Source organism: Corvus moneduloides, chromosome 6 (assembly GCF_009650955.1).
Source record: "Corvus moneduloides isolate bCorMon1 chromosome 6, bCorMon1.pri, whole genome shotgun sequence".
In the NCBI taxonomy this organism is placed as follows: Eukaryota; Metazoa; Chordata; class Aves; order Passeriformes; family Corvidae; genus Corvus; species Corvus moneduloides.
The window spans coordinates 40554000-40567168 of NC_045481.1; the positions used below are offsets into that span (position 1 = coordinate 40554000).

Here is a 13169-nt window from a genome sequence, read left to right on the forward strand (position 1 = left end):
ATGAAGGGCAGCTTTAGCCCTAGATCAGATGAATTTGTGCAAGCTTTCCTTCCTGACAAAAGCTCAGATCATGCAATTTACTTGAAGGGATCTTGCTTTTAAGTCCTTGGCTTGAAGTTACCAGCAAGGAGGCTGATCAGCGCCAAGGGTGACTAACAAGAGTCCGCAGCACAAAACTGCCTGGAGGAAATGAATTACAATGCAGCGATGCATTTCACGAGCAGCTCTGACTCTTTACACATGGCTGAGCTGCTGAAAGTGAAGCATTGTCCCGCTTTCATGCTGTCAATTGACCAGCAAAGGCAAAAACCCCAGAGATGAGGTTTTCACTGCTGACTGACAGGTGCCCAGGAAACCCAACTGAAGCTAAGCCCTGACAACCACCAGGATTTTCTGGGCTTGCTTACTGCTCAAAAATAAGCAATTTTAAATCACTACAGAGAAAGCTGCCAGAAAATGACAAACTGTGTGCAATATATGGACTGCTTGATGAAGTGGACTTCGAGGAAGTCAGTAAAACACCCTTTCCTATTGGACCTATTGGATGACTAATTTGGGGCTATTTGCACTTCTCAGCCTAGAAACTGCCATTCACTTCTACCCCTGTGGCTACTCTCCATTAAAATTTGGAGGCATTCACTCTGAAACCAAAATTTCTGCAGTCCTTCACCTGTGGAGCTTTGATGGGTCTACATGCACACTTCCCCTGGGCCCAGAGCCCTCTAAGCCCAGACCTCACTCAAAGCCAGAATTTCCACCCAAATTTCCCTTCGTTTGCAAGGACTGGCAAGCGGTGTGGCACTGGCAGCCTGCAACCTGAACAGCCTCCAGAGCAACACAGCTGGGCACCAGGTTAAAGCCCAAGATTATGAGCACCCACATAACTGTGCAGCCCCAATAGGGAGCAAACCCCTTTTCATACCATAAGTTCCCATGGCATTAAACCATTGCTAGAGGGGTAAACTGCTCACCCACTGCATCTAACACTTGCTTATCCACTGGTATCCATTCCCAGGACCAACTGGAAAACTGGGATTCCTACAGACCTGATTAAAGAGCCAGTCCTGTTGATGCTTCCATCCCTCCACACTGAAGCTCAGCAATACTATCAGTATCAACACTCACAGTATGCAGTGCCACACCCAGGATCCACACCGTCAGCTGCACAGCTTGCTCCTGCGTTTTCTGCTACCCTCCACTGCCACATGGACACACTTACAGCTGAGGGAGCAACTGTTAGTGCTGGAAGGGCTTTGTTTTCTGCCTATGTTTCTCTCTAGCTATAGCTGCCACCCAGGGATGGACTAAATCTTTGCAAGGTTGTCCCTGCTTGCACTGCCATGCAAACCTGAGCCGCAGTGAAGGAAGGATGATCCGTAGTCCCTGTGGTGCCTTTGCTGTGAGGTGTATCCCCAGCAGCAGCCAGACTCAGCCCACAGAGGCAATGTTTTCAGCTGTTTGGTCAGCAAACACAACCCACAGCCCAGGGCTGATCCATGGACACATGTACTTGTTTCAGAGGTTGGCTCTCTTGCCCACAATGATTTAGCAGATATAACACCGTCCATGTACAAAATTACTCTTATTACACTGAACTGTTTTAAAAGTTGCACCTTTAGTTAACCAACTGCAAGCCCAGTGTCAAAGAAGAAGAATCCAAAGTTAAGTCAGCCCTCTCTTTTAAGGACAGAAGAAGCCCAGCTACACCTGGATTTAGAGCATTTAGAGCTCAGGAAAAGTCTCTCCATCCTTCAAACAAAACCAGACACATATGTGAAGTTTTGTCAATGCACATTACAAGCCCAGCCCACCACACCAAAGCCAATGATAACAGCACTGTACCTGACTAGAAAGGGAGCACAGAGCCTCAAGGGCACCCACTCTGCATCCCTACCCAAAAATAGCATGTGCTGACGCAGCTGCGCCAGCACTGACCCAGAGCAGCCCTGGGCTGCTGGGAGGTGGCAGCTCCTGGAGTGCCTGCTGCAGCCTTGGCACAGCACCGGGATAACCCAGCCCATGGGGAAAGGATGCAGCTCCATCACAGGACATGCTGGACTTGCTCACCAAGGGGCGGACGTCGAGGGGCTGCAGTGACACTCAGCACATCAGGAAGCCAGTCACTCAGGAGGGAGAACTACCAGCATCTCAGGGGGCTGCAACTGATCCTTCTGGATTAATCAGCATTGGATCTGCTCCTTACAGTCCTGGGCTGGGGGAAACGGGAGTGCATCACCTTAGATGCCCTTGGTCTGGGAAAATGACATTAACCTCCAAGAACAATTTAAAGAATTAGCAACCCAACTTGATAAATTTAAATGTTTTTTTTTTATTAACAATCATTTTACATTACAAGGATAATATGACAAAAGGAAAGTTCTCGTGTACATACTATGATATATCAACATAGCTCTATTCGTATCCAGTGTCCTAGGTCCTTTCACACAGGTACTATAAAGCATAGTCTGTAAAGTAATAACATTTTAATGTCTCCAAAAGAGTGATATTAACATATTAATACATATGTAGTAATAGACGTCTAGATATTTTTCTCTCATTTCATAAGTGTGTGTGGTGAGTGAGTGGGTGGGTGGGTGGGTGAGAGATCACTTGAAACAGTTCAGTAGGGCTGTGCTTGGATGTGGACACGGAGAGGTTTGAGACAAAACCTCGTTTTCTGGAAGTAGAAATGCCTTTTTGCTAACTGTCGGGTGAGTTTATGAGGATGCCATGACTGGCAGAAAACTCCGTAGCCCTCCTGTAGCATATGGGACATTACAGCATATGAGACATGGTTTCCCCGTGTAGCCCAGCGAGCTTATTCGACATGAGGTGCAGTGCATGGGAGCCCCTCGCCGGGCGGCAGCACCACCAGCAGGGTGGGTGGGAGGTGAGGCCGTGGGCTGGGCGCATGCGAGTGTCAGTGGCATCGGAAGGAGGGGCTGGGAGTGAGAAAACTGTCTCTGAGGTTTGTGAGGAACAGGTGCCGAGAGCTCCCCGCCGGCGCTGCGCGGCTGAGGGGCTGCGGCAGAGCGGGGAGCCGCCGCCGGGCAGGGGCGGCTGAGGTGGATTACCAGTTGTGTGGAGGAGAGAGGCCTGGGAGAGGGCACTGAGGTGTGTGACAGGGCTTGGGGGCAGCTTGCACAGCGTCTGCTCGTGCAATACCAGTGTAACAAGCCATTCGGATGTTGGAATTACAACTCACCCTCCTCCCGACCGAAGCCAACAAATAAAACAAACGGCAAGGAGTGCAGCGGTTGCCAGGCCTGGCGCAGAGCTGCAAAGGCAAACCTCCACGCTTTCCCTCCAACCCTTGTGGGGAAGCAGCTCGCTGACTGACCACCTGCTGCCAGACCGGCCAGAGGCACCTCTCCGGTCCTCTCAGGTGTCAGCCAAAGGCTTCAGGATGCAGCAGGGCCAGTGTCCTACGAATGGCTGTGCGAAGGGAGGGATGGAGGGATGAGACAGCTGTCCATCCCACAGGCATCAGCAGATACTCAGGGAGGGCTGATGCACTGCCCAGATCCACCCCCATCCCAGCACAGAAATGCTGGGCATGGGAAAACAGGTGTCTCTTTGCATGGGCAGGGTAAGAGGGCTGCACCCTTCGATGCTTCAGCCTGGCAAGGTCTGAATGCTGTATGCTGAGGCCCAAAGGCACACATGCGACACTGACCATGTCTTCCATACAATCACATAATTTCCTTTCCTCCAGAAAGCCTCCCTGGGCCCCTGGCCAGGCAGGCTGCTCACGGGCTGAGGAGCAGCTGTGAGACCTGAGGGAGCGGAGTGGCTCCTGCAGCAGAACAGCGGCCAGCCTGACCCAACAGAGCAGAATGCGCCTTCCCAATGGGGATCGCATGCTCTCATCCTTATCACTCCGACTTCACGGTTCCTTCTCGTTTCTACTGTTCCAGCTCCATACACCATCCCTGCTGTCTCCAACTGCATGGCTGTAACCCTTCCTGCACTCAGTACCGCCCTGGCTCTCCTGCTGCCTTTACTGCAGTGCCACGGCTGTGTCGCTGACCGATGCCCGCGAGCGCACCCACGCTCTCGCTGGTGCCGTGAGTGCCGGCCAGCACAGGGTCTCCCTGGCAGTGTGCCGGCGACTGCCGAGGAACGCCAGGCAGAACAGCAAAAAGCCACGTCTCCACGGTGCCAGTGCCCGCAGTTGCCAACCGCATCCATGCAGAGAGACAAAAGTGCATATGAGGGTGGGATATGTATCCGTCCAAGTGCGAACACACAGGACCTCAGCAAGAGGCTTTCTTGGGAGAAGGACACTCAAGCATTTTCCCTTGCCAAGACATTCCCCTATTAAATAAACCTTATTTATCACTTGGTTAACATACCAACAAGGAAACCCTTGCCCTAAACACAGCCAAGCCCCTCTCCATAGAGTGCTACACATGTAAATGCAGGCCTCAGTGTATGGCTAAAACCATCCCAAAGTCCAAAGTCTTCAGTGTTACGTGCCTTGTGCTAGAACACAGGGCCAGCCTTACACAAGGGTGGTTGAGTCTATCTCTATATTATATCTTTATATCTATTGAAAACATAGAAATATATAAATATATAGGATTTCATTTATAGATATATAAGCATGTGATTTTAATCTTTTTTACTGTGTGTATATGTACTGGGATGTGCGTATATACAATATATAGACCATATGCGTATGTACTGTATACATACACTAGCTTACATGCACACACATCATACGTGTCTCCAAGGGAGACAGGAATTGCATAGGCATTACTGCATTGGATACAATGGCTGGGGGATTAACGTACCATTTCTCTGCTTTTAAGACCTCTTTTGACAGGGCTGAGAGGGGAATCTGCGAAAGCAGAGGCTGTTGCTGCTTATTTGCAAGCCAGCTGTCTGGGCATTGGTCAAACAAACAGCAATCCTCATGAGATAAGAAAGGAGGGGGACTCCAAAGACCCCGCGGGCCATCTGGTTGAGTTTGTGCTGTGAGAAAGAGATGGACCGAGCCTGAATCATGTCTGAACAGTCATACCAGCAAAAGCTTGATCAGCATGGGGGACATCACTGCAGCTGGCTCAAGTCCCAAGGCAGACAACACATGAGGACCCTGCCCACCGTGTCCCCTCACAGCCCCCATAACTTCTGTGTGCTTTTGCTGGTATGGGAAGAGCTTTGGTCTCTTGTGAGGATTATCCCTGCTGAGGTCGGTCTCGTGGCCGGAGGGGCCGGACCCCTGCGGACACCGGTGAGCTCTGCAGAAGGACATGTCTAAATGTGCTTCACAGATTTCTGCTTCACAGCAGGGTAAAAGAGGCAAGGAGCCTGAGCAAAAAGTGGGGAAGGGAAATTGGCAACCAAAAATCCCATGGGCTAGAAATACAAACCCGAGGGTCTGGAGAAGTGTGCATTATTCACAGTCAGATGCCATAGCTAAGACGCAGGGGAAGGAGACAATAAAGAGCTCATTAGAGAGAAACGGAACCCTCTGTCTTTGCAGCCTAACCAGTTCAAGATGCTGTGAGCAACACGTTCAAAACAACTCCTCTCACTCTCTCGGCACAGCAGGAGAGGCATTGATTAAACCAAACACATGGCAATCTTGGAGCCACAGAGGCCTCCCTCAGCACCCCGCTGAGCCCTCCCCATGCCTGGTGTTGCCTCCTGGCCTCACTGCCACCAGGCTGGGCCCAGGCAAACAGAAATGCACCTGCTTCTGGGAAAGGTTGGGGAGCCCTGGGAAGCCAGGGGTGCTTTGCATTGGTATTCCTCCCTCCTCCCTATCTTGTCTATGCTGGTAGTCATGTTTCCACAGACTATCCATGAAAGTAAGAGCTACAGATCTGAGATAGGCAGGTAAAGCTGGAGGGAAAGCTTGCAAAGCACCTGCATTACCTTAGGACAAAGGCCAGGTTTATTTTCTGATGTGCGGGTAACAGGGAATTGTGTTGGAGGAGCTGGGATGGGCTGGGCCGGGCTAGCTCCTCTGCCAAGCTCTTGTCTACCTCCATCACCAATGTAAGGGGTCTCTGACCTTTCCCATCACGGATATCCACAACATCCAGTGGCAGGGAATCACCTTTGCAAACACTTGCTAAAGAAACAACTGCTCTGCCTGCGTCAGCTGGCTGCCAGAGAAAAACCACCACATGCTGCACATTTCACTATGCTATTAGAAATAAGAGCTGCCAGTGAAAGGTGTCACTGATGAGAGCAGGATTTGCAAGAACCAAAGGGAAGGAGTGACAAATTGGAAAAATAATTTCTGAACAGGCCTCTGGCAGCTCTTACCTTGCCATTTCCTCCCCAGTGGCAAAAGTTAGGAGGCTTGGATCAGGAGTTGTAAACAGGCATCTCGGGCTGCTCAGCACAATCCCTGGGGGAGCATTCCTCTCTCCAAAGGTGTCTGGAGACTGTCCCCAAATGTTCCTTCCCTCCATGTGGGCCAGGCACTTTGATGGGCCTCTGTGCCAAGGAGCTTTTGCTACTGCAAACAGAAAGGCAGGTGATTTTTCCCCTCCACCCACGAAGAGCTATGGATTTCTATGGATTCTATGATCTATGTTCACCTTGCCCATCTTCAGTCAGAAACTAATGGAGCAGCAATTTTTCTCTTTTTTATCTTTTTACATCTCCTCAAGTTTTAAAAAGGGAGGAAGCCTGCCACCTCCCTGGCAGCAGTAGCTCCATGAGCTTTGTGGCAGCACCCTGAGCAAAGCCAATGCACCAGGCCTGGGGAGCTACGAGCACCTTGTGTATAGAGGTCCCTACTTCATGGTCAGGCAAACAACCACCCAAGTCTGCACAGCTGGCAGAGGGTTTCCAGTTTAATTTTTACTCCTCTGGATGAATGCATCAATTTGATCACATCGTTTCTAAGGAAATACAAGAAAACATGAATGCTTTCTAGGTGTGTCATATCAATGCCCTGTGTTGCAACTGTGTGATGCCCTGACCTAACTTGTGACATTCCCATGAGGACCATGAGGAAGAGCACCCAGTGCCTGCACCCCTGGCGGCAGTTTGGCAGCAGGTGGGTGGCCCTGGCGCAGGTGCCCTCTCCTGCCTGAGCCAGCCTCAGGCTGCAGTGCTGTCAGAGGTAAGGCAAGGGGTAAGTGCTACAGAGGGTGCTGACCAGCCCTCACTGCTAAATTCACAGGGTCCGCTCTGCTCTGCTCGGACCGTCTGACTGAAGGGCCCCGTTTTACAGCAAAGGGGCGTGTCAGGACACGAGGACAGGCCACCCCTCGTGCTTTGGGTGGGCTCAGTCCCTCCTCAGTCTCACAGGGACAGAGGAAAACACTTCCAAAACCCTGACCAACACCAGTCTAGCTGTTCCTGTGGGGTGTGAAAGCTGAATCAGTCCGTAGTGGCTGGGCTGCACACCTCTGCCAGTGCTGGCTGTGAAGTTCTGCTGAAGGCAAAGGGGTTAGCAGGAGGTGAGTGAGACCTAGGTAGAAGTGTGTGTTTTCCTGGGGAAGACAGTGCGTGAACCCTGGCAGTGAAAGTGACTCAGAGAGAGATCGGTTCCAAACATGCTACATCTCCATTGAAAACAAACAAAAAAGTTTAAAAAATAAAATAATATTATATATATATATATATATATATTTTTATATAAATGAAAAGCTATCAACTAGCAGCAATGGTTCTAGAGATATCTTAGCACCAAGACCAAGGGCAGGGGGGTAACAGGAGAAAGGAAAGGTTCAGTGTTGCTGATACCACCATCATGTTTCCAAACAACACAGCTTGGCACAAAGCTCATCCCTCTGGGAAGTGAGAACATGTTGGCTTGGACACCTTTTGGTCAACACATCTCACTCCCACGATGGTCTGGTCAGGTTGGTGCTGTCCATGCCACATCAGCAGGGCAAGGCACTAGCATCTGTGGAGTTTTTGCACCTTTTTTGTTTGTGTGGTGTTTTTTTTGGTTGGTTAGTTGGGGTTTTTTTTGTGAGTTTTTTTCTCTTTTCTAACCTGAAGTGATATTGTGTGGATGCCTGGAGCTTGTTTACTTTAAAAGAATAAAACAAAGAAGAGCCCCAAGCCCACAAAACAATCTCTTTGTGATGGAAGGTGCAAGTCCCCCATTCACATTTCAGCTGGACTCTGCATTCCTTCAAGAAAGGAAGAAATATGTCGCAGGAAGAAGCAGAACATCCCTTCTTCCTGCTGTCATCAGTCTGCTGTGCTGTGGAACATGTTACCTTGGTCACAAGAGAATAAGTGAACCTTTGTAGGACATCACACATGAATATAATCCAAGATAATCTTGCATTGATAGCTCCTGCCACCAAACTGCAGCAGGTTTTTCTTTCAGTCATTCCAAACAAAACAAAACAAAACAAAACAAAAACCCCACAACAATCTAGGATTATAAAGACATAGTATAAATAATGTAAATTAGAATATAATTTTTTAAGCCTTTGAATCTCCGCCCAGAGGTGGCTCTTGACTCATTGGCTGTCTAGCTTCCACAGCAGCCCTGGTTTTGAATGAATAGTTGTATATATATATATATATTTATCTCATACAATATAAAAATATAAATGCAAAAATTTCCCCCTGCCTTCTCTATTTTGCTATTTTATAGTCTGCACATGACATCATGTTATAACATACGTATGATAGACCGGTACTATGGTTATCATAAAAGGAGCTGAAAGCCAAGTATTACTCTACAGCCCAAAGGTAGGGAGAACTGAGATAGCAGTATCACAGTTTAGTGGAGGCATTTGTTTCTAAATCAGAATAAAAACCCAAAATCATGCCCCCAGCCCTTCTCTCCTGTCAGTAATCTCTTGAGTGAAGAAAGCTTCCACTCAGCTGAAGAGAACTGGGTGGAGCTGGGGGCAACATAAACATGCAGGATGCTCTGTTGGAAATCAGAAATCTGATGGTTGCCAACAAAAGGCTCAAATGGCTCAATAACTGGGCTGAACAATGGAAAGAGAGGCAGAGATTGAAACTGAGGGGAAAACAAACAAACAAACAAACAAGCAACCCCAAAACAAAACAAAAAACAACCCAGCAAACGACAACACACATACAAAGGAAACTGCCGGGAGGATGAGGCTGACAAAAGACCCGTTGTCTAGCTTATAGGTTGTTGGGTTTGAACATGTAGAGTATGGCCCCAGCACATGCTTCTAAAGAATGAAATGTTGCCACCTACATTGCAGCTGCCATGGTTGGAGACACCAGTTAATGTCTAAACATTGTCTCAATCTTTAAAATTCTGCTTAGCTTCTATCAGACGCACATCGTCTTAACTTTTAAATTTTCAGTGTGGGTTTTTCCTTAATATAGATAATATATATTTTTTATATAATATATCAAAGTTTAGAGTATAGTTTAAAAAAATTATCTGATCTGAGGCATTCCTTCCTAAATATCAGGGTAAAACTCAGAGCCATGGTCCATGCTCTGCAACATTGGCTTCTGGTCAAGAGATGACATCCTGCTCAGCATTTCAGCTGAGAGCGCGTAACTATTGCCTGACTTCTCCTCAAACCAGCTATCGAGTGCCCTTTTGCAATCAAAGTTGGCAATGGGCGGCCCGTTAACAGCAATCGTCAACAGGTCACTGAGTTGCTCCAGCGTGAGCCGAGAGCGGTTGTTCTTGCGCACTCTCTGCAGGGCGGTGCGCCCCTTCTCACAGCAGGCCGAAGAGGTGGGAAGGACTTTGAGGATCTGAACTATTTTATTTAGGAGGGGAAATCTCTGTTTGTATTTACAAATGTGACTGAGCAAGTCTTTAAAACCATTTTTGGTATAATAATCCACCTTGAGTTCTCGCCACTCCATCAGCAGACTCCCTCGGGTGTCCATCCCCTCTCTGCAAACCTCTCTGGAAAATGATGGAACTGTCTCCAGGTGTTCAAATATTTGTACCATATCCTCCTTCCCATAGCTCATGAGCTCATCAGTGCTTCTGGGCCAAGCTGCAAGGTCAAATACCTGACAGGCCTTCACAAATGTCCGGCTGCGGGAATCGAACCTTTGGGCTAGGATCACCTGGGTCTTCTGGCAGATCTTTTCTCTGATCGACTGGAATTTGGCTTCAGCCACCCGTAGATTTTTCACAGCAATGCCATTAAAGCTTTCACGGAAGTTTTCCTCAAATTCCTGCAAGTACTCCCCAGGGGAGTCTGCTAGCCGGCTGATCTCCTGGATGGCCTCCTCTATCTTATCGTCCACCTGTGACACAAGAAGGTACTCCCCTTGGAAGACATAGGCAAGGCGTGAAAGCACAGCAATCACATCCAGCAGGAAGTAGATGAGTTTAATCGACTGGTAGTCCATCAGGAACTGCAGGAGGGCCAAGGCAATGGCAGAAGCATCTGCCCTTTGGGTCTGGCCACTGACATCTTTGAGATGGGCCACAACCTCAAGGTAATCCTTGATGAGAGCGTTGAGCACATTCTGCTCCCCAATGATCCACTTCACTGCTCGAATGTCCCCCAGGAACTCGGTCTCCTCACACAGAGTGGCAGCAGTGACCCTTAACTCGCACATGAGGCGGGGAGAATAACGATAGAAACTGAGCAGTTGCTTCAAATTGTTTTCGAGCTCCTCCAGACATGGTAGTTCCTTCCCACTGATGGCATCCAAAATTTCCAAGTGGGGCCTGTGCACCATAAAGGGAAGGCAGAGAAGCCAGGGCAACGTCTTTCTGATTGTCATGAACAAGTTGGCTCTCAGGCTGGCGGTAATGTTAGCACCATCAACTCCCAAGCCAATAGTTGGCTTCTCATCCTGCAATCGTATTCCCAGGCTGGAAAAAGCCCGATCTAATGCTTGGAGGTAACTGTCTGTTGTAGAAAAGCCCAGTTCCTGAAGAGACAGGAATTCAGTTGCTGGAGGCCCATCGCTGCTCGTGTACTGCACATAGACCGCAACCGTATCTGCAAGCAAGTCATCACTCTGCCCATCCAGAATGATGCTGAGGAAGGGAGACTGACGGATGCGTTCAACCAGGTCCTCTCGGAGAGCCCGGGCTATATGGTGAATTAAGATCTGGCAGTCTCCTTCATTCATGTACTGATCCACCACCTTGAGCTCACACTTCCTCAGTAGTTCTGCCAGAGGCCGAAAGTCATAGTAGGGCCTGCCCTCCAGGGCCAGGTGGTAGGCTGTATTGAAGAGCAGGGTCATATTTCGGCACATCTCTTCTGTCTTCTCTGGGTGCATCCTGAGCTTGTAAAGCTGCAGGCACTTCTTGTGGAGGTTGCTCTGGCTGTGAAGCTTTATCGTATGTATCTTGAACTGCTTAGAGCCAATGATGAAGGCTGAAGTCCGTGAGGATTGCACTGTGTACTGCCTACAGACGTGGCACCACATCTCATTCAATGTTGGGGAGTACCGCAGAAACCAAAACTTTTTAAGCCACTCTTGCTTGAACCGCCGTATCCTCCGGCCTGTCGCAGAAGACATCTTGGAAGGCTCATCTGTAGCAGCAATCATGTCATTGGAAACCGATTCATCAGCAGAATCCACCTCTTGGTCATCGTCCTCCATGATGGTGGGAACTGAGATGATGCTTTCTGAAGCTGTATCAAAAAACAGAAAAAAGGAAAAAAATATGGTATTTACGAAGTTGCTGAGCTAGAGAATCATCCTACTGGTGACAGTAGAGCATTGCCCAAAGAGCTGACCACAACCTCTCCTCTCCTGCCCACAAGACATTATGGATAGAATTTGAATCACGACTTTGAAAGGAAAAGAAATCAATATTTCTGCATAAAGTCTTTGTCTCCAACATGCCACACTGAACAGAAAGAAAGGACATTACATCCTGGCCACTTGAACAGTACACTGTGTGACCCAAATATTCCTTTTACTGAAGGCTCCTGGCTGCTTAAGAGCATGTTCCTGGAGGAAATGAAATGTATCTTCAGAAAGGGACACGTGGTTGTGTTAAGGCAGTGAAGGAAACAGAGAGAGATCTCCAACAAGGGACACAGCAGGACATAATTTCATACACAAAGAGAGCACATTTCAGCGTTACCACAGAGTCATTCATACTTTCTTGGTAGCATGTGAGGCATTGTGGAGGGGCTTCCGCTGAAAGAGAATGCATCAAAAATACAGCAAACAAACTGTCTGCAATGGAATGTCTTTTTTATTGGCAGTGCATTATTAATTACAATGGCAACAAATAGAGCAAATTGTCATACAGAGTCTTTCCCAGACAGTGTTTTCCACTGTACCCACAGCATCAGCTCCTGGCCCACCCAGTCAAAAAACCTCACGAAGAACCTTCCATGGAACCACAGGTTCACCTGAATACTCAGGGCAAAATGCTTTATATGGGTACACAGCACACAGGCATCTCACTACTCTCCTTAGGCAGGGTTTGGAGAATGCTCTAACTCGGCAAGGCTTACCTGTGGGGTCTGAGAACTCTTGGAGCTCGGGTACCTGGGGTGGTAACATGGGTGGCTCGGGTAACTTCCCAGATCTCAGCATGTCTAACTCAGCCTGCAGCTCCCGGATTTTCTTCTTCAGCCGGATACAGTTGGGGCAGAAGGACGTGGTGGGGATTTCATGGGAGTTGCCTTGTGCAGAGGCCAGTGACAGCTCGGTTGGGCTGTCTGCTTTAAGTGACAGGGGCTCTTCTTCCTCGTCTTCAAGGATGCTCATCTCCTTGGCTGAGATGAAAGAGGAACTGTGAGGGACCTTCCAATCCCTCTCGCTCTGGTTTCTGCTGAGGCTCAGGGAGCCGTGCTGCATGGCACTGCCACACTGCTCAAAGATGTCTTCAGCTTGGTATTTAGATGCTCTTCTGAGGGAAAGTGGTGTACTTGTTGCTAACTGGTTCTCTTCAAACTTGGCAGACTCCAAAGAAGCCTCCAGGACATCTTTGAAGATGAGGTCAATCTTTTTTTTCTTTGTTTGGGGGTGGGATTCCCCCTCGTCACAGCTGCGCTTGTAGGGGCTCTTCCCCTGCTTTAAGGTGGTGAACTGGAGTGCTGCCCTTGCATCCTCTTGATTTTCTACGTTCTTTTCTGACTTTTCATTCTGTAACATTTTGTCTCCTAGAATGGAAAATGAGGGGTGGGGATTATCACTGGGAACCGAGCAACATCCCTCAATCTAAAACTCAAACGAAAAAGAACAAAAAGGCAGACTGAATCCCTGCAGGTCTGCATGTTATGTTACAAGCCAGGGAA

General features: G+C 48.6%; 1 protein-coding gene across 6 annotated transcripts in view; it reads right to left on the bottom strand.

Moving 5' to 3' along the window:
• Positions 1–2309: 2309 nt before the first annotated feature.
• The window catches only part of PRDM11 (PR/SET domain 11), a 49362-nt gene continuing 38502 nt past the window's right edge, over positions 2310–13169 (bottom strand). For 4 of the 6 annotated variants that reach the window (XM_032113124.1, XM_032113123.1, XM_032113125.1 and 1 more), the window contains 2 exons: positions 12384–13034; positions 2310–11546 (listed from right to left, as the gene is read on the bottom strand). In XM_032113124.1, the coding sequence (XP_031969015.1) occupies positions 9382–11546; positions 12384–13034 (2816 nt within the window). In that variant the 3' untranslated portion in view covers positions 2310–9381. Of the gene's footprint in view, positions 11547–11578; positions 13035–13169 lie in introns of those variants that run through there. The other 2 variants (XM_032113126.1, XM_032113128.1) reach the window with 2 other exon arrangements.